Source organism: Panthera tigris, chromosome F2, assembly GCF_018350195.1.
Source record: "Panthera tigris isolate Pti1 chromosome F2, P.tigris_Pti1_mat1.1, whole genome shotgun sequence".
Taxonomy (NCBI): domain Eukaryota; kingdom Metazoa; phylum Chordata; class Mammalia; order Carnivora; family Felidae; genus Panthera; species Panthera tigris.
In genome coordinates this window covers 75063415-75089874 of record NC_056676.1, presented here as the reverse complement: position 1 = coordinate 75089874, position 26460 = coordinate 75063415, and the positions used below count along the sequence as shown (strand labels likewise).

The window sequence follows — 26460 nt, the reverse complement described above, 5'->3', positions numbered from 1 at the left end:
CTCCCTCCGCTGGTTTTATTTCCACCTCCCTGCTTCTCCATGAAGCTATACCCACACAGCACACATGTAAGCTAATGGTTTCCTGCTTGTCTTTGCTGTCTTTTCTTACAATGGGATGTTGCCATTTTTTTTTTCAAAATTTTTTTAACATTTATTTATTTTTGAGACAGAGAGAGACAGAGCATGAACAGGGGAGGGTCAGAGAAAGAGGGAGACACAGAATCCGAAACAGGCTCCAGGCTCCAAGCTGTCAGCACAGAGCCCGACGCGGGGCTCGAACCCACGGACCGTGAGACCATGACCCGAGCCGAAGTCGGACACCTAACTGACTGAGCCACCCAGGCGCCCCATGGGATGTTGCCATTTTTATTACCATACCCACTCCTTTGTTTCACACCCTTTTTGCGTGACCTGTTCCCCAGCGTTCCCATCACTTCACAGACGCTTGTGTTTACAGTTAACGGAAGGGTTGGTTCCCCAGAAAGCCTTTCCTGACTTCTCGAGTGGATCCCTTCTCATTTCACTTGGCGCGCGGCTGACTGCCCCCCTCCCCCACCCCCGTCCCCCACCAGACTGCAGGGCATTTGAGGGCAGGGTCTGGGTCTGTGCCTTACTGGTCTTCGTATCCCCCACGGAGGGTACCTAGTAATTGTAGCTTGAATGATTTCTTCCTGGGCTATAAATCTTGGGAGACTCTTATCTTCCTTAATGACTCTCAAGTCTGGTAGGCGTCGTGAAAACAAGGTGAGGGGTCATGCCTGCTTTATCAACACTGTATCCCCAGTGCCTCGATGGTGGCCTGTGGCCTCAGTGCCGAATTTACTGAATCAGGTGAGAGACTGAAGAATCAAAGACGATGCCTGAAGTGTTGGAGAGGCCTGCGTAGCAGTGAGGACCCAAGTGTATATATCACACACATATATTTCTCTTACTGTCGCATAAAAAGGTTATGTGCGCGCTCCAATTCTGTCACTGATATAAAAGGATATTTTATACATCTCAGTATTATTTGACCTTCAGGTGATGAATCTGACCTTGAACTGGAAAGGAAGTATAAGGAGGATGATCGAGAAAAGACTCCAAGGAGGCCGCGGACACAGAGGACGGAGAAAGTCCAGAAGGTCTCCTCGGGAAAGGAGGCCGGGCAGGTTTCCGGAGCGAAGAAGCCCATCATAAGTGTGGTTTTAACGGCACACGAAGCTATTCCAGGTGAGCACAGCAAGCGGGACGGGGCCGGAGAAGGACGTTGGGCTGAGTCCATACCGGGCAGTCTCGCTGCTTGGACCCCGTGGTCCCGGGCAGGGGCTGCTGCTGTCGCTGCCGCAGACACGGTCAGAGGAGCAGCGGCCACGGAACGTGTCTTTCCTTTGCTCCCCTGGCCCAGTCCCTGTCCTGGGTGTGCCCCCCGCTCACTGTTGAGCGTTGAGCGGTGCGTCCCCCCGTGTGAGACAGACCTGCTGAGACCAGAGGGCCGCAGCCCGCTCCCGGGAGCCCATGTTCTCCGGTCCCCTCCGCCTAACTTCTGTCCTGCATTTTTAGTGGTTCCATCAAATGTTTTCTAATGCTGGAGATTCCCGTCTGCATTTCCTTTCACATAAAGCAGCCTGTGGAGATATTATACTACCTTTTTTTAAAAAAGGCCTCTTTCAGGAAGGGATACTTCAGACAAAAAGCAGTATGATGTGATAGTAGGTTCCAAAGTATAATAATGGTTTTTTCCCTATCCATTTCAGGGCTAGTTGTCAAATGTATTTTAAAATCGAGTGTAGGATTTTAAGAGCAGCTGCAGCCATTTAAACAGCCCTTTCCAGTGGAAATAGTAACTCCTTATTTAAGGTGAAAATGCCAGATAAGTGCCTCTTTACACTTCGATGCAGAGTACGATGATCATTAGGAAATAAAAACACTGGGCGAGAGGAACCTTCTGGAAACTCACTTCATCTGCGCTAGCCTGCTTCAGAGCAGTGTCAATCTGGGAAGAGAAACCTCGGAGAGGGGTGGCTCCTGTTCTCAGCCGTCTCTAGACGAAGTTCCCACAGTAACGTCTTTAAAATTGGCAGTAGGCTTTCAAGATTTCTGCAAGGGGGATAGAAGTGTGATGGATCTTTGCTGTTCTAGATCCAGGGATAGACTGGAGCCTTTTCTTCACTGCACTGGATACGTGCATGTGCGTGTGTCCACATACGTGGGAAGTGTCCGCTGCTGTGCAAGGTCTTTGATCATTTCACATCATAGAATTGCACGAGCAAAGGGACCTTTGAGGTTTTCCACTCCAGACCCGTCATTTGCTAGGGTGGAAACGGAGGCTGATGGTAAAGTCATGTCATGTTTGGGACTGGACCCTTGGCAGCTCGGATTCCTGTTCACGGCCGATGCCACTGCTCCATACTGTCTTGGTGCAATTTTACACTTATTTGCCTTTATACGGGATTTACCTTATTTACTTTATACAGGACCGCTTACAGGTGGTCCTGTATAAAACCCGATAGGTAAACACATACGTATGTATGTCCCCGTCTTACATGTTTTTGTCTTTTTCATAGATCAAAGGGAATTACCTCAGAAAGGTGTTTTGGTAGATTATTAGGAAACTTGCCCTTCCCACCCAACACACACACACACACACGCACACACACACGTTAAACGTGTGCACTGCAGGAAAACCAGTACCTGGTAAGGGTACTGTATACAGTGAAGAAACACTTCTGGGGCTCCACTCCCGTAAGGGGTGGGATCTGGGACCTCCGCGGTGCCCCTTCAATGTGTGCTGCCTTGTACCTTCATCTCAGGTGCCACCAAGATCGTTCCAGTGGAGGCCGGGCCCCCGGAGACGGGCACTGCAAACCCCGAGGCCACCCCGGCCGACCTGGCGCCTCGGAGAGGGTACCAGGAGTACGCCATTCAGCAGACGCCGTACGAGCAGCCCATGAAGTCCAGCAGGTAAAGTGTGTGTCCCGTGTGACCTCAGCCAGAGCTGGATTCTGGTGATGGCTGTGGGGGCTAGAGGACCAGCATGTTAGCGTCCCAGGACTGTGTTTGCAGACTGGGTTGTAGAGGACATGGGTTCCTTGATGTAACCCAGGAGTTGGACTCTCCATTACGGTGCCTGTGTGTTGACTGAGCCCGGGCTGCTTCTGTGAAATGCGTGGCAGATCCACTTGCTTTAGGACCTGAGCACCGACTGGCTTAATGAAGGGGGAGCAGTTTACGTACGTCAGACATATGTTTAACCTTAATAAAAAGAGGTGTAAGTAAGGCCTTAGTACGTTTGCTGATTTTTATTTATTTACTAAAAAAAATTTTTTTTAAGGTTTTTATTTATTTTGAAAGTGAGAGAGAGCATGTGCGCACATGTGCACAGGTTGGGGGGAGGGGCAGAGAGAGAATCCCAAGCATGCTCTGCACTCATGTGGGGCTTGAACGCACGAACTATGAGATCATGACCTGAGCTGAAATCAAGAGTCAGACGATGGACTGAGCCACCGAGGCGCCCCAAGTTTGCTGATTTTTAAAGTTGCACATATTATAATGGAAAAAAAAAAATCTTTATTCCCTCCCCATTTTCAAAAGTAACACTTGTTGGGGCGCCTGGGTGGCTCAGTTGGTTAAGTGTCCGACTTTGGCCCAGGTCCTGATCTCACGGTTTGTGAGTTCGAGCCCCGCGTCGGGCTCTGTGCTGACAGCTCAGAGCCTGGAGCCTGCCTTGGATTCTGGGTCTCCCTCTCTCTCTGCCCCTCCCTGTGCTCACACTCTGTCTCTCTCTCAAAAATAAATAAACATTTAAAAAAATTTTTTAATTAAAAAAAAGTAACACTTGTTATTTTCTTGTGGAAAGTTCCTTCACCCTGGATGGTGTAGTTAATCAAAGTAACCCATCATTCTTCTAGAGGCAACTACTGTTGCCACTGTAATTTTTTCATGATATACTAAAACATAGTGCTTTAATTATGTTACTTTTTTCTAATGCAAAATACCAAGTGCATTGTTATCAACTTTTTTTTTTTTAAACTTAACCACACCTTAGGGACACCTGGGTGGCTCAGTTTGTTAAACGTCTGACTTTGGCTCAGGTCATGATCTCGCAGTCCGTGAGTTCGAGCCCCACATCGGGCTCTGTGCTGACAGCTCAGAGCCTGGAGGCTGCTTCTGATTCTGTGTCTCCCTCTCTCTCTTTGCCCCTCCCCCACTGGCACTTTGTCTTTCTCTCCCAAAAATAAACATTGAAAAAAAACCCACAAAACTTACCACACCTTAAAAAATGTTTTTGATACATAGTTTTAAAAGAGTATCTGCTGTTGAATAGGGTGCACTGTAGTTTGTGTAGCCAGGTTTTGCTTGATGGGCAATGTTGTGCTCAAGGGTCTCGGACCTTCGTCTTTCAGTTCTTCTTCACGACTTCCTGTGGGGTGAATTGCTAGCATTGAAATTGCTGTCTCAAATAGTAGAGAACTTATAACTGTCACCAACATTGAAAACCATCCTCCACACACATTGGGTCAGTTGACATCCCTTAGTGAATGCTCAGGTGCGTTTTCTATACCCTCCCCAGGGTCTCGGTCTCACCACCTGTGATAGGTACCTGCTGGGGTGGGGGTGGGGGGTTAGCAAACTGCACCTGAGCTCTGCAAACATTTTTCCAGCCGAGACGAAAGACAAAGAAAATGCCAGTTGCCAGTGGGTTTCCTCTGTTTCTAGAAGAGGGGAAATGAGGCGTTCTTGAAGAGAGCATAGCGTTTAGTGCCAAACAGACCTGGGCTGGCTCTAGACTTTTCTACCACGGTTCAGCTCAATAGATTAAACGCCCATTATGTGCCAGGCACTGGGGATGAGAGAGAACAGGACAGATGCCCTGTTGCGTGGAGGAAGCCTTGGCTCTGTTGTATTTGACTCAAGTGGATGTGCCTCTGAGCCTCTGTTATTCCAGCCGTAAGATCGTCTAGTACAATCTGACTTAGTTTAGTGGTGAGAATAAATGATAAACCATATGAACATGGTGTCATGTGGGATGCTTCATTAATTCGTAGCCTCAATCCTCTGTGCTTGCAGCTGTGGGCAACTGAATTTATTGATGAAGTTGTAAAAATACTCATTCCTTTGGCAAAACTGTCATGGAATTAAGTTTGAAGAACATTCTGGCGTCAACTTAAGTTGATTTGTAGACCCTAGCTACTTATTTTCACACTCTTTCAAAATCTGCTGGGGAGGGGTTCAGCTAACTGGTCATCTAGTTAGCCAGCAAATCTATGCAATATTTAATCAACAGGTTTTGGCCGTATTTCAGCTGCCATGCATTCTAGTAGTATAGTACAAATTACAAAATTGTTATGAAAGAGGCTTTTTTTTTTGGCATGATGATGTTGCTTTGTAAAATATAGACACAAACTTCTAGGTTACACCAAGAGATCAGTTAGGTTTTCACACAAATATGACACTGGTGCTGTAGAAAAATTTTGAAGTCCAGAAAACTGTAAGAAAAAACATCATTTGTAATCACGCTACTGTGCTATAACCACTGTTTATGTATATATACATATCTATGTATATAGATACATAGATATGTATCTATATATATAGATACATATATACACATATATATACACATGTATATATATTTTTTAATGTTTATTTTTGAGAGAGACACAGCGTGAGTGGGGAGGGACAGAGAGAAAGGGAGACACAGAATCTGAAGGAGACTCCAGGCTGAGCTGTCAGCAAGGAACCCGATGCGGGGCTCAAACTCACGAACTGTGAGATCATGACCTGGACTGAAGTCGGCTGCTTAACCGACTGAGCCACCCAGGTGCCCCACCACTGTTAATGTTTTTAATGTGTTTCCTTCCAGCCTTTTTTTGGGCCCATATGTTTTATAAAATGGAGTTTATATTTCATATGCAATTTTATATCTTGCTTTAAGACCTACTCGCTGTACTTATTACTTTCGTCCGTTACTCACGTTATTCACAAATGATTTTGTGGATGGGGCACCTGGGTGGCTCAGTCGGTTGAGTGTCCAACTTCGGCTTGGGTCATGATCTCGCGGTTCGTGAGTTCGAGCCCTGCGTCGGGCTCTGTGCTGACAGCTCAGAGCCTGGAGCCTGTTTTAGGTTCTGTGTCTCCCTCTCTTTCTGACCTTCCCCCGTTCATACTCTCTCTCTGTCTCAAAAATAAATAAACATTAAAAAAAAATTAAAAAAAAAAAACAAATTATTTTGTGGTGACGGTGCTATAACGTCATGAGGATGTTCTGTAATCTCCTCAGCTCTTCACATGAAAGCGAATAAGACGTGGTAAAATGGCCCATCTGATTGCATCCTGTAAGACCTCACAGATGTTAGAAGAACTTGGCTACGGGGCCTTCCATGGCTGCCTCTTCTCTAGCCTTGTCCCCTCGTGTGCTCCCTGTGGTCTCTGGGCCCCAGCAGGTGTTCCAGCCATCCGGGCCCTTTGTACTTCCTTGACCTCTCCTTGCAAATGCCTCTTCCTCATTTCGGATGCCTCCCCTTTCCCTCACTTGGTTATCCTGTTCACCCTTCAGCTCTCTGCTCAAGTGCGCAGTGCTCGGGACAGCCTGCCTGGAGTGGGCCCTGATCTGGGCTCATGGAGCATCCTCCCTTTTCCCGTCACACCAGGGAGCCATAGTCCTTATCTGCTCCTTTTTGTGGTTGTTAGTCTGGCCTGTCACCTCCTCCACAAAGTGAGCTGCAGGAGAGAATGAGTTGTGTTTGTTTTTGTCCCTCTTGTGTCCCCAGTGCCTGGAATACTTGTTTTGAATGAATGAATGAATGAATGAATGAATGAATGAATGAAAAAAACAGATGTGCTAACAAACTAGTTCCCTATGTTGGGACCTTCAAGCAGCTTTTCACTGTGAGCACCTTTGTTCGAGTACCTTTTGTATTCTTTCCTTTAATTGATTCCCGGAAGTGAATAACTTTCTAAAATGCACTGGTAAGAGTGCTTCTCTCCCAGCATGGGGAACATTTGGAGTGAAGTAATTTAAAAACAGTCATATGGACACTGCGGCCCTGTGTGTCAGTTCACGGTCCTAGTGAGTAAGGCTTGCGCTTGGGAGTCTGACGTAGGCTCCTTGGAATCTTCATCAGATTCATTCCCCTTGGCAGGAAACAGGGCACGGAGGGCTTTATCAGGTTTCTGTGTAATAACACACACAAAAAAAAGGCAGAGCCAAAGATTCTCCTAAGACCATTTAGATCTTGCATTAGAGGAGAAAGTACTGTGATTTGTTTATTTAATTAACGTTTTGAATCTTGGGTTTCTTTCTCCAGTGTTGTTTATACCAATAAAATCTATCACCTTCTGGATTTCTTTGTCATTTGAGAAAGATCCAAATTAGTTTCCTGACATTAGCCTTGGGTTTAGCATGCAGGCAGAGTGCTAACTTTCAAATTTGAATATTTTAATTACATTATGTGAATTGTACCCTCTGGTGTTTATGAACTACAATCGATTTAAATATTTTTAATTTAAAGACAAGGCAACCTATGTTGATCAAGCATAGTTGAATGGGTAGTTCCACATATACAGACTTTGCAGTTCTAGTGGATACAGCTTAATGGGCTCTGGTCAAGAGCACTGAGTGAGATTATCAGTGTTTCTGAAGACCTTCATGGACAACCTCGACATACTGTCCAGCGGGAGTATAGGTACAGAGGAGAGGAAGCCTCACCTGCCCGTGTGTCATCTGTCAATTCCTGTCCCTGGTGCATGCTATAGTACTTTAGTGGCCATCATTCACTGACTTCAGAAACAAGGCGGGGCTATTCCAACGGCACTGGAAGTCCCGTACAGGGGACTTTCTCTGTGTATACAATTACATTGGGGAGGGGGACTGGTGTATGTGGTGTTTGCTGGCATCATAGAGGAAGAGGAGGAGCACGCAGGCTCTAGAGGCAGACAGTCTGCTTGGGGTCAAATCCTGGCGTCACCGCTTACTAACTGTAAGATCTTGGGCACAGACTCAGTTTTGTCATCTGCAAAACGGGTGTAACGAGGCTAGAAATAAATATAGTTAGTGTCGGGTTGGGCAGTTCACACATCCTTAGTGATTATTAGCTGTTATTACCATCTCATACACATGGCCATATTGAAAGAGAAAGGATCCACGAGGCAGACCATGCTTTTATTCTCCATCACACACACAAAATGTGACACAGCGCTTGAAACACACTGGCAGGTATTCATAAGTGACAAGCATTAATAAAGTATTCATGAGGTTAATAAACGGCAGTTGAACAGTAGCCCTCTTTTCCCCGTCTCAGCTCTAAATTAGCCGTGGTAAAGGAGGAGGGCGATGGAGACTGGAGCATCAGCTCTGTTACTGATGGAGTTGCGGGGGACACGGTGTGGTGCTCATCAGCACGGGGCTTCCCGTTCCTGGGCACCTGACTGCCTCACCTGCAGTCCTTGACCGCTCCTGGCCAGGCCCACGCATGCCCACCTAGCTAAGCACTCACTGTACCACTTGCTGTTCACGGGCAGACCGTCCTTGCCAGAAGGGGAAAGTTGGAGCTCGGCTCATGAGGTCCAGGTGACCAGTCAGATAGGCCCGTTCACTTGCCCTGGGAGGACGTAGGGACGCGGGTCTTTCACCGACGGGTGGCAGCGAGGGACGAGCTGGTTGAATGAACAAGCAAGTCTGGCTTGTTGAAGCTGGTGGACAAACCCAAGCAGATTGTATCTGGTCTCATGGAGCCGATGGAACTTGTTCCGTTGATGACGGGTCATGTAGCCAGAAGACGTACAGGTCAGCTTTGGAGCACGGCTGGTTGTTGTGTACGTTGTGAGTGACACATCCCTCTTCCCTCTTTCTCCTCTTGCCTCCCTCTTCTCGTTCTGCAAGCCTCAACTCAGACATCTCCTGTTTAGCAAGTTTCCCAACTACCTGAATCCAGGTTAGATGTCTCTTTCTCTCTGCTCCCCCCCCCCCCGGCCCCCCGCACATGTTCCCATGGACACTTGCCCCACTGTCGTGCAAGCATGTGCTCACCTGTCTCCCCTCCCCCAGACCGTGAGCTCCAGTCTCTGTACGCGCCCGGTCCATACTCGGCCCTCCGGTCGGTCCCGCTTGTTGCCGAATGAATGCCTCCATCCAGCCTCAGGGCCGTTTGGGTCACTTTGAGCCTTTGGCGTTCGGTTCCCAAGAAGGAGTTCACGGTCCTTAGGGAGGTGCGGCGTCTCCAAGGGTAACGGTGCTGTCGTCTGTTTCCAGGCTAGGGCCCACCCAGCTCAAGATCTTCACCTGCGAGTACTGCAACAAGGTGTTCAAGTTCAAGCACTCGCTGCAGGCGCACCTGAGGATCCACACCAACGAGAAGCCGTACCAGTGCCCCCAGTGCAGCTACGCCAGCGCCATCAAGGCCAACCTGAACGTGCACCTGCGCAAGCACACGGGCGAGAAGTTCGCCTGCGACTACTGCGCCTTCACCTGCCTGAGCAAAGGGCACCTGAAGGTGCACGTGGAGCGCGTGCACAAGAAGGTCAAGCAGCACTGCCGCTTCTGCAAGAAGAAGTACTCCGACGTCAAGAACCTCATCAAGCACGTCCGGCACGCGCACGACCCGCAGGACCGGAAGGTGCAGGAGGCCCTCGAGGAGCTCTGCCTGCTCACCAGGGAGGGCAAGCGGCAGCTGCTGTACGACTGCCACATCTGCGAGCGCAAGTTCAAGAACGAGCTGGACCGCGACCGCCACATGCTGGTGCACGGGGACAAGTGGCCCTTCGCCTGCGAGCTGTGCGGCCACGGGGCCACCAAGTACCAGGCGCTGGAGCTGCACGTGCGGAAGCACCCGTTTGTGTACGTGTGCGCGCTGTGCCTCAAGAAGTTCGTCAGCTCCATCCGGCTGCGCTCGCACATCAGGGAGGCGCACGGGGCGGCGCAGGAGGGCGGGCTCTTCACCAGCTCCATCAACCAGAGCTTCTGCCTCCTGGAGCCGGGCGGGGACATCCAGCAGGAAGCGCTGGGGGGCCAGGCGCAGCTGGCGGAGGAGGAGTTTGTGTTCCCGGGCGTGAATGCGCCCAAGGGGGCGGCCTGCCCCGCGGACGCTGGGCCCGACGAGGGGGCCGGGAAGGAGCCGGAGGCCGCGGCGCAGGAGCCCGCCCCGCCCACGCACTTGGCCGTCCCCCAGGCCCAGGGGGCCGCCCTGCCACCCTGCGGGCTGGAAGCTGCCGCGGATGCCTCGGACCTTCCTTCGCAGGCGGTGGTCTCCGAGGAGTTTTTACTGAAAAATGATCCCTCCTCTGCGGAGGCTCGCACCGCCCCCGGGGAGACCTTGGATGCCCGGCGCGGAGCCTCCTCCCAGACTCAGGGTGAAGAAGTCCCATCACTGCCATCCAAGGCCGGAAGTGCTGGAGCGAACCTGGACGCGCGGGGGGCCGAGAGCCCCCCAGAGGCAGGGCAGAAAATGGCTGCCCTCCCGTCCGAGGGACCAGATCCTAGTAGGTGTCTCAGGTCAAACCCAGGCGAGGCCTCGGACCTTCCTCCGGTAGCAGGTGGAGGGGACGTGGCCCTGCCCCAGCCTGACTCTTGCAGCCCGGCCTCCGAGCACCGGGCCGGCATCAGTGCGTTCATGAAGATCCTGGATGGCTTACAGAAGAGAAGGATGAACACCGGCTTGTGCGAGAGGATCCGGAAGGTGTACGGGGACCTGGAGTGTGAATACTGCGGTAAGGAGGGCGGCGCTGGGCAAGCAGCCGGCTGAGCGCTCGTTCCCTACAGCCCCGCCCGTCCCCAGCCTGCTTTGGGTCACCTCGTGTTTGGTTTGAGCTCGTGTCTCTTTGCAAAGAACCACTCGTCAACGAGCTGTGCTTCATCATTTGTAGACAGTAGGAGGCGGCCACCTGTGTCCCAGTCTAGCGTGTGGCGTATTTGTGGAGGTGGCCGCGCTGGCTGGGGCAGGCACACGCAGTGGTCTCTCTCGCGGCTGCTGCCGGAAGTTGAGCCAAGAAGAATGGTTCTTCTGGCACGTGACAGGTTCAAAGTGTAGCTTGAGTCGTGGCCCTGTTCTCCCTGCAGGTCCTTGTAGAGAGCCCCGATTGGAGCCCTCGCAGCCGTCCGTGCAGGCAGGGCCCCTGAGGCTCCCCGAGAGCTGGCAGCGCGGGTGGTGGGAGAGCCCAGCTCTGGCCCAGGTGTCGGCAGGGGTCAGAGACCCTGATTTAGGCAAGTGCCCAGCAGCATGTGGTGCTGTGATTGGTCCTCAGGAAACACTTGTTTCCTCCTGTCCTAGCTCTGATGTCACGCAAACAGCGTAGCACCCGTAAAGTTCACAGCCTCCCGCCTCTAAGAAGCCATTTCCAGGCAGAAGTGAGGAAAGCGTGAAGGGTGACCCGGACAAGCCGGAGAGGGAGACAAATAGAGTAGTAAAAAAATAATAATGAGAAAAATCAAATCCAGTCTGAAAGAAGCTTCCTTGTTCTCACGTGACGATATTTTTTTAGGCAAACTTTTTTGGTACCAAGTGCACTTTGACATGCACGTGCGCACCCACACCCGGGAGCACCTGTATCACTGCTCCCAGTGCCATTATTCCTCCATCACCAAAAACTGCCTTAAACGCCACGTTATTCAGAAACACAGTAACGTCCTGCTGAAGTGTCCCACCGATGGCTGCAACTACTCAACTCCAGATAAATACAAGCTGCAGGCACATCTTAAAGTTCACACAGAACTGGTAAGTAGCCAGCCCGGGCAGCAGCTTGTCTGCCCCCGCTGCCCACTGCTTTCTGACCTTTGTGCGCATGGGAAGGTGCCCCGCTTCCCCGTGAGCCCTGCACGCGAGCGTCCTTCCCAGGAGGCTTCGCCCCGGGACCCCCTCCACAGGCAGAGTCTCAGATACGTTGCAAAATGCTGAGGCGGAACAGATTTGCCTTCCGGGCCCACTGTTCAGCATCAGAGAAAACCTCCGGAAGGAAGATCTACAGCGTGGAACTAAAGCAAGGCTTTCTTAAGTGACATCGTAGAGAATCACCAGCAACAGAAGCGGCAGCAGGAAGAGCTGCCCCTGGCCGTTGAGAGGTTACATGGCGTGGTGCCCGCGGGGCGGGGGGCAGCGTCTGGTTCACGGGGAGAGCGCGGTAAATGTCGATGACGCTGGTGTCCTCTTGCGTTACTTGTTGTCGACTCTCTGTGAGGGATTGTCTGTGAAGCGCTCTTGTTTAAAACCAGAAAGGCGATCGTTTAAGCCAAGATGCTGTCCATATTCATAATGGTGAAGTGTGTTTAATTCTTCGGTGGAAAGTGACGTAACACAACGAATGACTGTTTAGTTTTGCAAATTCTCACGTCACTCGAGGGGCTGACACCCGAGCGTGGTTGGAGCCTTGTTCACGTGATAAAGGAGGCACAGCTGGCCCCAGGCGTGGTTCTGCGTTAATGGCTTTCCTTTTTATATCACAGACGGCTGGGCTCAGAAGGAGGCTTCAGAAGCTGGGCCTGCTTCCACTCTGTTCTGGCACAAAGATCACCCATGCTGTAGCAGTTGGTCACTAAGGGTGAAGTCGGGGTGCTGTAGGTATAGTGGGTGGGTCAGAGCCCATGCTTTAGGGTTAGATGCCCGGGTTCTGATACTGCCTCCAGCACTCGCACCGGCTGTGGGTGTTGGGACAAGTCACTTGTCCTTTCTGAGATTTGGTAGCCTTTCTGTATAAAATATCTATGAAGAAGTATATGTCCATTTAAAAAATAATTTTTTTAATGTTTATCCATTTTTGAGAGACAGAGAGGGGCAGAGTGCGAGGTGGGGAGGGGCAGAGAGAGAGAGAGACACAGAATCCGAAGCAGGCTCCAGGCTCCGAGCTGTCAGCACAGAGCCCGACGCGGGGCTCGAACTCACGGACCGCGAGATCATGACCTGAGCTGAAGTCGGATGCTTAACCGACTGAGCCACCTGGGCGCCCCAGTGTATGTCCATTTTATACACGCACACGTGTGTATACACGTACATGCACAGACTGCACGTGTTAAACTCACACGTACGCACGTGTATACGTGCGTGTATTACACATGCCTGCAAATGGCAGAGCACAGATGTACGCATGTGTTTGTGTGTGTAGATAGATCTCCTAGGGTTACTGGGAGGATAACCTGGAAAGTTCTGGAGCAAGAACCCGGAGCAGCGATTGTGCTGTCGACTGTGTGCTTGCTACTACATGTGACCTGGGACCTCTTAGCACATGTTCTCTGTCCCTCTTTCTGGATAGCGCATGAAGGCACACCCTTCTGTTTCCTTCCAGAAGAGCTGTTAGATTGGTGTTGATTCCTGTACCATCTTAGGGTGGAGAAAACCGGGGTGGCAGAAATCATGGCTATGACTTTGCTAGAAACGCACATGAAGCCAGGAGCTGAGTGAGGGCGACGTGAGGACAGGGTGCTGGGGCAGCCTTGGAGGGTAGCAGTGAAGACCAGGAACCAGACCGTGTGTTTTAAACTCTGGCTCCCCCATTTACCGTGCATCCGACTTCAGGATGAGTCATGTAACTGCCCCATGCCTCGGTTTACCCATCCTCAGGGGAAGGTGAAGTGAGAGAACATGCGTAAACGTTTTAGAACAATGCCTGACGAGGAGTAAGCACCATGTGCCATTGACTATTAACAATTGCTATTACTTACTGTAATTATCATGTTGGGTCTTGTTCTGCCCTGAGAGACTTTGAAATGGAGGCTGAAGGTCGACCCCGAGGAGGAGGCTGGGAAAGAGCTCGGCAGTGTGTGCGGCCACCTGTTTATCCTGTACCCATTTTCCTTGCCTGTTGCGTGTGTCAGAGGGACCCAGGTCCAGCCCAGGCTTTTCTTGCCTCTGGATGCTGGTACTCAGCCTTCTGGCCACATCCCTAGTCCTCAGGGTCAGCAGGGCCATGTCGGGAACATGTCCTGAGATCTTAAGCCCCAATTTCACATGCTTTCCTTTATCTTGATAATCCAGCACTTAGAGAAGCTTCTCTTTCCAACTCCCTGTGGTTGCAACTCTTCCTTCTGAGAGGCTTCTCTCCCTACTGTGGACACCTGAGGCAGCTGGGGAAGTGGGTGCTGAAGAAGGGAAGGAACAGTTTCTGTTTCGTCCTGTGGTCTGGACCCTCGAATCTTTACTCTCATACCTCTTCCAGGAGGTGGGATTATTTCCTCCCCGGGGTGGATCAGGAGCCCTCTCTGTGAGATCATTCGGTAGCTTGCCCCCCATCACGCTGGCCGTCAGGGTGGGCGGAGCTCAGGCCTGCGTGCTTATCTGTGAGCCACGCTCCTGTCACTGCCCACGCTGCATGGTGGGTCATGAACGGCAGCCACGTCCTTCTGAGGGGCCCCTGGGACACTTGCACACCATTGGAAGGGACGTGGTGGGGGTACACTTTGTCCCATCAGAGCGGGGGCTGTGTTGATACTATCCGTGCTGTGTCTTGTGCCACAACAACGAAACGTCCCTGAACGTTACTGCAAGAGAGGAGCGGGAGTAAGGGAGTGTGGCTCTGTTGACCTTATAAAAACAGGGTGTTCTCATGATTCTTATGAACACTCGTGTTTTCTTAGACGTTGTTGATGTTTGATCTATTCCCTCACCCCCAATATTTGCAGTTCTTCCATTTGAGACACTTTTAAAAAAATGTTTATTTGTTTAGAGAGAGAGTGTGCGAGCAGGGGTGGGGCAGAGAGAGAAGGGGGAGAGAGAATGCCAAGCAGGCTCCACGCTGTCAGCACAGAGCCAGACACGGGGCTCAATCCCATGAACCGTGAGACGATGACCTGAGCTGAAGTCAAGAGCCAGATGCTTGACCAACTAAGCCTCATGGGAGCCCCCATTTGAGACACTTTTGAAGGTAAATGTGCTCCTGCTGCTCTGAAGCTCGCGACACAGGTCAGAGGCGCCGCAGTCTACGTGCCGGGCGTTGGGGCTTCGGATGTGAGTGAGACCCGGGGTCTGTCTTCAAGGTGCTCTTTGTTGCATGGGAGGACAAGCAAGGGGACAGTAATGGCGGTATGGCAATGAGGGAGGGAAGTGAGGCGAACACAGAGCGCCCTCCTCCTCCCACTCCGCCCCAGGGAGGTCCCGGCCGAGGTAGAGAGCTGCCCGGAGGAGGGGTTCCGAGTTTGATGAGTAGGCTTTGGCCACGAGAGAGGCAAGCAGAGAGGCAGCACACAAGGGGAAACCTTCTGTATTCCCACCAGGATATTGACAGCGTTTCCCGTGAATCACTGGGACTATATTGCCGATGTAGTCAGATGGCATCATGTATGAAAACGGGCTCCGGTATCTTGATTTTAGACACCATTTGTCTTTTGAGCCTGTAAATTATTTCTGTAATGAGGCCAACGTTGCCCTGGTGGGGAGATCTTCCATTAGCTTGCACTGCTTCCTTGCCCTCCCCAAGCCGTAGGCAGCCACTAATCTGCTTTCGATGTCTGTGGCTCGGCCTGGCTGGCACTTTGTATATATATAAACATACGTGCTTTCTCAGGGTCGCGGTGAGGGTCCCACAAGATAGCACAAGTGAGCTTCGTGATGTAAAGGTGCCGAGCCAAGGACTCTGGTCAGGGAAGGGTCTACCTGAGTTGGGAGAGTGGTGTTGTGTGACCTCACCTCGGCCTGGGGCTTGGTTCCCTTACCTGTGACCCAGGGAGATGGGCCAGGTGTGTCAAGAGTCTGGTTGGGCTTTTGCATTTGACCCAACACTTACGCGTTTTCAACACAGATTCCCATGCGGTGCAAAATTAAGGAGATTTCAGATTGACCCCCTGCCCCCCCAGTGGGCCTCCATCCGGGTCCATCCCAGTTGTAATAGGAGTCTGGGATAATTTGGCTGAGTTCCTATTTCTGTGACTCTCCACCATTTCTTTTTTTTTTTTATTTTTTCATTTTTTTTAATGTTCATTCATTTTTCGAAAGACAGACAGAGTGAGAGTGGGGGAGGGGCAGAGAGAGAGGGAGACACAGAATCCGAAGCAGGCTGCAGGCTCCGAACTGACAGCTCAGAGCCCGACGCGGGGTCGAGCCCACGAACCGCGAGATCATGACCTGAGCCGAAGTCGAACGCTCAGCCAACTGAGCCACCCGGGCGCCCCTACTCTCCACCATTTCTTAGCTGATGATGCACCCAATGATCAGAAGGTGTGACTACATGTAATATAGTCTCTCCTTGCAGACCCTCCTTCTCTTGAGCAACCAGATGTTGTGACTTAGCGTCCAGGATGTATTGGCATCCAGGTCGTGTGGAGAGCCAGTCAGGGGAGGCAGTTAATGATGCTGCCGGAGCAAGCCCACTTTTTACAGCACTGTGCAGACTTTGTGCAGGGGAGACTTAGGAGAACCCGGCGGTGATGAAGTGCCACGGGCTTTGGGTTGTGACGTGCTCTAGCTCAGACCTCGTCTCCACCCCTGTGATCTTGGGCGTTTGCCGAGCCTCTGCTTTTTCAGCTGTAACACGAAAATTAGGTACCTTCTCCTGCCCTTTGGGGTTGTGGCGAATAAATTAGAAAATATATGTAGGGGTGCTGGGTGGCTCTTGATTTCAGCACAGGTCACGATCTCACAGTTTGTGAGTTCAATCCCCACATAGTCTCTGTACTATGACAGTGTAGAGCCTGCTTGGGATTCTCACTCTCTCTCTTTCCCTCTCTCTCTGCCCCTCCCATGGCTCTCTCTCTCTCTCTCAAAATAAATAAACTTGAAAAAGTATATATATGTAGAACACTCAGGTCAGTTTTTTCAGTCCCTAGGTCATGGTCCATTTGGATAGTTGTGAAATCAATGGATTTCAACTAGTAAGTTGAGCACAACTAGTGAGCATATCTTAAGAATGAAGTTCGGTAGAATAAAATAGAAACCACCAGTCTTAGTCACCCTGACCCAGGGTTAAGTTTTGTTTCCTGAGGCCTTTGTTTCCACGTCTCCGTGTGTTTACGTGTCAGTGTGTGTGACGTTGCCAAACGGGTGGCCCCCTGTGGGTCCCAGGAAAGCAGTTGGTAAGTTGCTGACCCAGCTGATGTAACTCATGACACCCCGAATCAGAATCACATGGGGTGACAGGTCGCCGGGCTCTTGCCCCCTCTGTAAATTGAGGGGGACCTGGGAATCTGCGCCTTCAGTCCCTCCTGATGGACACGATTGAAATGGCAGGAAACAGAGCAGATGGTGACTGCTCAGGATATGTCAGTCTTTTCCCTTTATCTCCAGCTTGGGCGCTCTCCAAGAATACCTCACAGGTATCCAGCCGATCTGAGGGCGCTGTGGCAGCCACAAGCCCGCCTGCCCTTGGGAACGGGCACGTTTTGGTGTCACGTGCTGACTCCGCCCCTTGCAAGGCTGTGGCTTCGCTTCCGAACTTCTCTGAGAGTTCGCTTCTGCGAAGCGCTCCAGGCTTGCTGTGGGGACTCGGGGATGACGGATGTGAGGGCCGCGGCACAGGTCCAGGTGTCCAGGGGAGAGGCGGGTCTGAGCTAGCTCGTCCTTCTCAGTTAGCAGGAGGAGGAGAGCGGTAGTATTGGGCCGGTGGAGGACGCCTCCGTCCATCCATCCAGGGCGTGGTGGTCTCTTGGCACATGTTTGAAATTAGCGCTTGCCCGGTCTTTGAAAAGCGCTTGGTCTGTTTTTGGCTACAAGGGTACACATATTTAAAACATCTTGCATGTACTTGCTGGAGGTAAAGTAAAATCATATCTTGTCAAGAAAACACAGAGAAAGTAGAGGAACCCACCCTCTGGATCTTTCTGGAAATAAATGGATTTGTCATTTTTTTTCTTTTTTTTTTTTTAGTGGAGGAAAATATTATTGAACTAAAGCGATTGGATATGAGGTTTTCCTTTTCCAAGGGCCGGGAGCCAGATGGACTTTTCCTCTGTGATCGCAGACCGTTTGTTTCTGTGTCACCGTGTTTGGGCATTTATCCGCAGCCCTGGGGACCTAGGGCTGGCAGAGCTTCCTGGGCGGAAAATGCAGCTTCCGTGAGCAAGGCCAGTGTGCAGAATTGGAGGGCATGGCCTGACACAACAGAACTGCTTTCAGCGGACAGGATGATCCTGGAGTCGACCTTCTAAATGGAGCACGTTTGGAGCTTTTATCTAGCTTGTTCAAATCAGTCCCCATTTCTGCCTTCAGAAATGGGTCACCTTTTCTGCCTTCGTCATACCTTCTGCCTCTGTGTGTTGGCAGTTCCCAGTGGCTCACGGGCCCCTTGAGGCCAGGGCCAGTGCCTCACACCTCTGTCCTCCGCGCAATGCCTGGCACGTAACAGGGGCCCTTGGAACGTCCGAGGAATGAACGAGTGAGTCCATGGAGGACAGCAGATCCCATAACCATAGCCTTTTATTCCTGAGAAATTGGTCAGAGTGAAGTCTCCCACCTTATTTTTTGAACTTGATATCAAATATTTTATTTTAGTTTTTGTTCTTTTTTTAAAGCCTATTTATTTATTTTGAGAGAGGGAAAGAGAAAGAGAGAATCCCAAGTAGGGCTCGACCCGCAAACCCTGAGATCGTGACCTGAGCCGAAATCAAGTCGGGCACGTAACCGACCGAACCACCCAGGCGTCCTGATGTCAGATATTTTATAGGAGTGGTAATGATGCGATAGTGAATTCCCTTGGTGGCAGGGGCAGGTTTGCTGTTCTCCACCCACTGCTAGTTTCAGACTTGAGAACTGCCCAGTTGCTCTGGGGGCCAGGGCACCTGCTGCAGAGCTGTTGACCAAGGTGAGGTTCACCCAGGCAGAGAGCCAGGGCCTGAGCCTACGCCCAAGCCCTGGGGCTGTTCCTGCGCCCCACACTGTGGCCACAGACTCTAGCTGATGCCTTTCTTCTTTCAAAGGGTCCTGTGTTGCTTTGAAGGCCGTTTCCACCAGAGCAAACAAACTCCGAGGTCTGGGCTCCTTGACCGTCATTATTACCGCACGGGCCTCTCCCTCTCCGCCTCTGCCGGGAACTCTTTTAACAACCGCTCTTTTTAAGTTTGCTGTGTCAGTTTGGGTTTTCATCTCCGGCACGGAACTGAGGTCGAAAAAAGAAATAAATGAGTCCTAAGAGTGCGCCCTCCTCCCAGCACCCTTTCCCACCGCCTGTGTCCTTCTGACAGTCTTCAAAGACATCAAGAAATGAGGGGCCCTGATAAGCTCTAAGATAAATTGCTTTCAGACTATCAGAGATTAAAAGAAAAAAAAAATCAAATAGCAAGGACTCAGCGGAGATCACTGTAAACTCCTTCAAAGCCCTTCTGAACCCCTCCACCATCTCTGCTGATGAGGGCACCGGGGGCAGCTGACAGGCCTCCTCCAGGACGTGCACCAGGCCCAGTGGCGTCTTTCCAAACGGTCTGTGAGCCCGAGTTCCCGTGTGCAGACCCAGGGAGTGATGGAGTGACCTGGAAGGGTCAAGGGCAGAGGAGGACAGTGACAGAAACACCCCGAGCAGCCCTGAGCCCACGATGTAGCCTGCGTGGAAGTCTGTGGCATTGGCTGCGTGCAAAGCTCGGGGCAGCTTCCCTGGAGCTGCCCGGACCCCTGGGACCCCTGAGCTTGGCAGACATTGCTTGGAACCCAGGTGTTTTGTGGGAAGCGCATCCAGACCTTTGGGTGGTTCAGGGGGACTTTATTAGGTTTTGTTTTTGTTTTTTAAATACCCTTCTCCTGAGTATGCTCTGGGGAGCACCACCCTCAGGAGAGGTTCCGCAACGGCAGCAACTAAACCACAAAGGAATTTGGGAGGGTGCTGGCTCAGTTCCCTCTTGGAGACTCCCAGGCTGCGTTAGCCCCCAAGAAAGTCTGGTGTCTGAGGCTGAGTTGCATTGATAGCAATGCGGCAGCCACAGCAGCGGTCTTTCAGATTTGTTGAGTGCTCACCATAGGCCAGGCTCTGTTCTAAGCACTCTATGTGTGTTGTCTCAAACTTTATTGTTTAGAACAGTTTTAGGTTCACTGCAAATTGAGCGGAAAGTGCAGAGATTTCTCTGTCCCCAAACGTGCACTACCTTCCCCACGACTGACATCCCACACCACGGTGGTACCTTTGTTGTAATCAGTGAACGGGCATTGACACACTAGTCACACCCAGAGTCTGGAGTTAATTACATTAAGGCTCCCTCTTGGTGCTGTACGTTCGGAGGGTTTGGACAAATGGATCATGACATGCGTCCACCATGCAGAGTAGTTTCACTCACCTAAAATTCTCCTTGCCCGCCCGTTCATCCCTCCCTTCCCCCTGCATTCTGGCCACTGTGGACCCTTTTACTTTCTCCGTCGTTCTTTTTCCAGAATGTCATACAGTTGGAATCCTATAGCATGTGGCCTTTCACACTGCCTTCTTTCACTTAGTTACACGCATGTAAGTTTCTTCCCCATCTTTTCATGGCGTGAAGGCTCATTTCTTTTTAGTCCTGAGTATATTCCATTGTTTGGTTGTGCCACAGTGTATCTGTTTGTCAGTATTATGGAGTTGGGCCATTCTAACAGGTCTATAGTAGTATCTCATTCTTGCTTTAATTTGCATTTCCTGATGACATATGACGTGGAGCGTCTTCTCATTTACTTACTTTGGTGAGCTGTCTAGGTCTTTGGCTTGTTTAAAATTTTTTTTTTTATTGTTGACTTTGAAGAGTTCTTTGCATATTTTGGCTAAGAGTCCTTTATCAGATATATCTTTGGCAAATATCTTCTCTCATTCTGTGACTTTTTTTTTTCTTCTCTTGACACCATCTTTCATAGAGCAGAAAATTTAATTTTAATGAAGCCCAGTTTATCGATTCAGTCTTTCATGGATTGGGCCTTTTGTTGTATCTAACAAGTCGTTATCATATTCAAGGCCATCTAGGTTTTCTTTTTTTTTTCTTAAAAAAAAATTTTTTTTTAATGTTTATTTGTTATTGAGAGACAGAGAGACACAGAGTGTGAGCAGGGGAGGGGCAGAGAGAGAGGGAGACACAGAATCCGAAGCAGGCTCCAGGCTCTGAGCTGTCAGCACAGAGTCTGACACGGGGCTTGAACTCACAAACTGCGAGATCATGACCTGAGTCACCCAGGCGCCCCCAACTAGGTTTGCTTGTATGCATTCTAGGAGTTTTATAGTTTTGTGTTTTACATTTAGGTCTGTGATCCACAATGAGTTAATATTTGTGGAAGACTGTAAGATGTGTGTCTGTCATTTTGGCTGTCCAGTTGTTCTAGCATCATTTGTTGAGAAAACTGTCCTTGCTCACTTGTATAGTATTTGCTGCTGTGTCAAAGATCAGTTGACTGGGCTCTATTCTTTTTCACTGATCTGCTGTCTATTTTTTTTTTTTACCAGTGCCACACTGTCTTCATCATTGTTGCTTTATGATAAATCATGAAGTTGAGTAGTGTCAATCTTCCAACTTTGTTTTTCTCCTCCAATATTGATTGTGTCGGCTATTCTGTTTTTGTTTTTGCCTCTCTGTATAAGCTTTACAGGCAATTTGTCCATAACCATAGAATAACTTGCTGGGATTTTGGTTGGGGTTGCGTTGACTCTATATATAGATCCAGTTTTGAAGAACTGACATCTTAACCATATTGAGTCTTCCTGTCCATGAACATGGGATAGCTTTCTACTTTTTTTTTTCTTTAATTTCTTTCATCAGCATTTCATAGTTTTTCTCATATAGATCTTGTACATATTTTGTTACATTTATACCTAAGCATTTCAGTTGTGCGTGGTGCTCATATAAATGGTATCATTTTTAATTCCAGATTCCACTTATTCATTGCTGGTATATAGGATAGCAATTGACTTTTGTGCATTAACTTTTTATCTTGTAACCTTGCTGTAATGATTGCTTATTAGTTTCAGGAGTTTTTGTTTTTTTTTATCTATTCTTCCAGACTTTCTACCTAGATGATTATGTCATCTGCAAACAAAAAGACAGTTTTGTCTCTTTTTTCCTGACGTGTATGTCTTTATTTCCTTTTCTTGCCTTATTGCTTTAGCTAGGACTTCAGTACAGTGTTGAAAGGAGTATTGGGAGATGACATTCTTGCCTTAATCTAATCTAATCATAGTGGGAAAACATCCAGTTCCACTCACTATTAAGTATGATGTTAGCTGTAAGTGTTTTGTAGATAATCTTTGTCTAAAGTTGAGGAAGTTCCTCCCTCTTCCTAGTTTACTGAGATTGTTTGTCATGAATGGGTGTTGCGTTTTATGAAATTCTTTTTCTGCTACTGTTGATATGAGCATGTGATTTTTATTTTTTAGCCTGTTGGTGTGATAGATTATATTATTTGATTTTAGAATGTTGAGTCAGCCTTGCCTACCAGGGATAAATCCCACTTGGTTGTGGTGTATAGTTCTTTTGTTGTTGTTTTTAAAGTTTACTTATTTTGAGAGAGAATGAGGGAGATCATGAGCAGGGGAGGGGCAGAGAGAGAGGAAGAGAGAGAATCCCAGGCAGGCTCTATGCTGTCAGTGCAGAGCCTGATGTGAGGCTTGAACTCATAAACTATGAGATCATGACCTGAGCTGAAATCAGAGAGTCAGATGCTTAACTGACTGAGCTACCCAGGCTCCCCATCCCACTTGGGGTATACAGATCTTATTATACATTGTTGGGTTTGATGTGCTAAGGTTTGGTGAGGGTTTTTGCCTCTCTGTTCATGAGAGATATTGGTCTGTAATTTACTTTTCTTACAATGTTTTTGTCTATTTTTGCCATTAGGGTAATGCTGGCCTCATAGAATGAGTTAGGAAGTAATTCCTCTGCTTCTGTTTTCTAAAAGAGATTGTAGAGAATTGGTATAATTTGTGCCTTATGTGTTTGGTAGACACATCTAGTCTTGATGCTTTTTCTGTTGGAAAATTATTAATTATTGATTCAGTTTCTTAAGTAGAGATAGGCCTATTATGATTATTTCTTTTGGCATGATTTTTGGCAGATTGTGTCTTTTAAGGAATTGGTTTGTTTCATCTAGGTTGTCAAATTTGTGGGCATAACATTGTTCATGGTATCCCTTTACTACCTTTGTAATGTTCATGGGATCTGTAGTATGTCCCCTTTTTCATTTCTGATGTCAGTGGCTTCTGCCCTCCCTTTTGCCTAGTTAGACTGGCTAGAGGCTTAATGATTTTATTGATCTTTTCAAAGAACCAACTTTTGGTCTTGTTGATTTTTCTCTATTGATTTCCTGTTTTTAATTTAATTGGTTTCTGCTCTAATTTTTCATATTTTTCTCTTATGCTTAACCTGGGTTTAAGTTAGTCATCTTTTCTACTTTCCTAAGGTGGAAGTTTAAATGATTGATTTTAGATCTTCTTTTCTAATATTATACATTCAGTGCCATATAGATTTCCCTCCAAGTACAGCTTTCATTGCTTTCCATATATTTTGAGAAGTTGTGTTTTCATTTTTATTTAGTTTAAAATATTAAAAAAATTTTTTCTTGTGATTTCTTCTTTAACTCATGTTATTAAAAGTATATTACTTAATATGTACATATTTTGATATAGTCTTAGCTATCTTTCTTTATTGATTACTAGTTTAACCCATTGTGAGCAAACACTCTATGGTTTCTGTTCTTTTGAATTTGTTGAGGGCTGTTTTATGGTCTAGAATGTGGTCTGTTTTGGTGAACGTTCTGTGTGACCTTGAGAAGAACGTGTATTCTGCTGTTGTTAAATAAAGTAGTCTATGGATGTCACTTTACCCAGTTGATTGATTGAATTCAACTGTGTTGTTGAGTTCAGCCATGTCCACACTGACTTTCTGCCTGCTGGCTCTGTCTGTTTCTGAGAGAGGGGTGTTGAAATCTCCAGCTAAGACAGTAGATTTGTTTATTTCTCCTTTTGCCATTCTACCATTTTTTGCCTCATGCTTTTTGACTCTGTTGTTAGATGCACGCATGTTAAGGATGATTATGTCTTCTTAGAGAATTGATTCCTTCAACATTAGGTAATGCCCCTTTTTATCACTGATAACCACCTCTGAAGTCTGTTCTCTCTTAAATTAGCAAGCTACTTCCTGTTTCTTTTGATGAGTGTTAGCATGGTATATCTTTCTCCATCTATTTTCTTTTAATCTGTATGTGTCTTTAAATTTAAGGTGGGCTTCGTAGAGCCAACATATAGCTGAATCTTGTTTTTTGATCCAGTTTGGTAATCTCTTTTTTTTTTTTTAATTTTTTTTAACGTTTATTTATTTTTGAGAGACAGACAGAGAACGAGCAGAGGAAAAACAGAGAGAGAGGGAGACACAGAATCCGAAGCAGGCTCCAGGCTCTGAGCTGTCAGCACAGAGCCCGATGTGGGGCTCAAACCCACGAACCGTGAGATCATGACCTGAGCCGAAGTCGGACGCTTAACCGACTGAGCCACCCAGGCACCCCAGTTTGGTAATCTCTTAATTGATGCAGTTTAGATCATTGATGTCCAAAGTGATTATTGATACAGTTGAATTAATAGTTACCATATTTGTTACTGTTTTCTGTTTGTTGCCCTTGTTTTCTGTTTCTTATCTTCTACTCTTGTTCTTTTCTGCCTTTTGTAGTTTTAACTGGGCATTTCATATGGTTTCATTTTCTTTCCTTTCTTAGCTTATCACTTACAATTTTTTTTTTTTTTAACTTTTGCTAGTGTTTACCCTAGAACTTGCAGCATACATTTACATAGAATCCAAGTTAGTTTTCAGATAGCACTGTTCTACACTGTGGATAGTGTCAGTATCTTGTAGTAACAAAATAATCCTAATTCCTTCTTCATACCCTGTGTATCATTGCCGGTATTTATTCACATATATATAAGCATATATATGTGTATTGAATACATTGTTGCAGTCATTATTTTGAACAAACTTTCTGTTAGATCAATGAAGGTTAAGATAAATAAGAGCTTTTATTTTACCTTTACTTCTTCCTTCTCTAGTGCTCTTTATGAAGATCAACTTTTGACTTTTTCCTCTTTGTTTGCTTTTTTTTTTTTTAACTTTATGTTGCTTTAATATTTCTTGTAAGACAGGTCTTAGTGGTAACAAATTCCTTCAATTTTGTTTGTCTGAGAAAGTATTTTCCTTCATTTTTTCCTCTTTCTTCCTTTCTTTCTTTTTTTTTTTTGAGAGAGCAAGACAGAGCACACATGGGTGAGCTTGGGAGAGGCAGAGGGAAGGGGAGAGAGAGAATCTTAAGCGGGCTTTGCACTGACATGATGAGGCATTTGATATCACAACTCTGAGATCATGACCTGAGACAAAATCAAGAGTCAGATGTTTAAACAATTAGCCACCCAGGTGCCCCTCCTTCATGTTTGAAGGGTAGTTTTGCAGGGTACAGAATTCTGAGTTGGTGTTTTTTCCTTTATGTAAACATTTCACTCCATTCTCTTCTTGCTTGTGTAGTTTCTGAGAAGTTGGGTGCAATTCTTATCTTTGTTCCTCTATAGGTAAGGTGTTTTTTTGTTTGGTTTTATTTTTTACCTCTGGCTTCTTTCAGTATTTTTTCTTTATCTTTGGTTTTCTGTAGTTTGAAAATGATGGGTGTAGTTTATTTGGTATTATTCTTACTGGATGTTCTCTGAGTTTTTGGGATCTGTGGCTTGGTGTTTGACATCATATTAGAGAAATTCTCAGTCATTATTGGTGTAGGTATTTCTTCATTTTCTTTATCTCTTTCTTCTCATATTCCTACTACATACACGTCCCTTTGATACTCTGTTCTGTGTTCATCAATCTTTCTGCTTGCTTTTCAGTTTAAAAATTCTTTTTTATATTTATTTATTTTTGAGAGAGAAGAGTGAGCAAGCAAGCGAGCGGGGGAGGGGCAGAGAGAAAGGGAAACACAGAATCTGAAGCAGGCTGCAGGCTCTGAGCTGTCAGCACAGAGCCCGACGCGGGGCTCGAACCCACAGACTGCGAGATCATGACCTGAGCTGAAGTCGGACGCTTAACCGACCTGAGCCACCCAGGCTCCCCTTGCTTTTCAGTTTTAGAGGCTTCTTTTGAGATATCCTTAGACTCCGAGATTGAGCTGTATCCAGTCTAACATGCCCATCAAAGGCTTTCTTCATTTCGGCCACAGTGGTTTTGATCTCTAGCCTCTCTTTGTTGGTTCTGAGAATTTTCGCCTCTGCTTCCATTGCCCCTCTCCTTTACGTGCCGTCTGCTTTGTCCAGTACAGCTCTTACTCTTAGTGTGCACATTCAAGTTGTTTTAAATGCTTGGTCTCATAATCCCCAAATCCTTGCCGTATCTGAATCTGCTTTTGATGCTTGCTCTGTCTCTTCAAACTGTGCTTTTTGCCTTTTCGTGAGTCTTGTAATATTATTCTTCCTTCATAGCTGGACAGGATGTACTGGGTACAAGGACTTGCCGTAAATAGGCGTTTAGTAATGTATTGGTACGGTGTGGGGGAGGAGAATCATTCCGTAACCCTGTGATTAGGGCTCAGTCTCTCAGGAGCCTCCGCCTATGGACATGAACTTCACCAGTGTTCCTCATTTTTTTTTTTTTTTTAACTCCCTTAGGTGGGTAAC

General features: G+C 47.8%; 1 protein-coding gene across 11 annotated transcripts in view; it reads left to right on the top strand.

Moving 5' to 3' along the window:
* Window positions 1–26460, top strand: part of ZFAT (zinc finger and AT-hook domain containing) — a 251245-nt gene that overhangs the window by 66963 nt on the left and 157822 nt on the right. For all 11 annotated transcript variants that reach the window (XM_042973111.1, XM_042973108.1, XM_042973116.1 and 8 more), the window contains 4 exons: window positions 1021–1209; window positions 2790–2940; window positions 9230–10683; window positions 11455–11687. In XM_042973111.1, coding sequence (XP_042829045.1) covers window positions 1021–1209; window positions 2790–2940; window positions 9230–10683; window positions 11455–11687 — 2027 coding nt within the window. The remainder of the gene's footprint in view (window positions 1–1020; window positions 1210–2789; window positions 2941–9229; window positions 10684–11454; window positions 11688–26460) is intronic.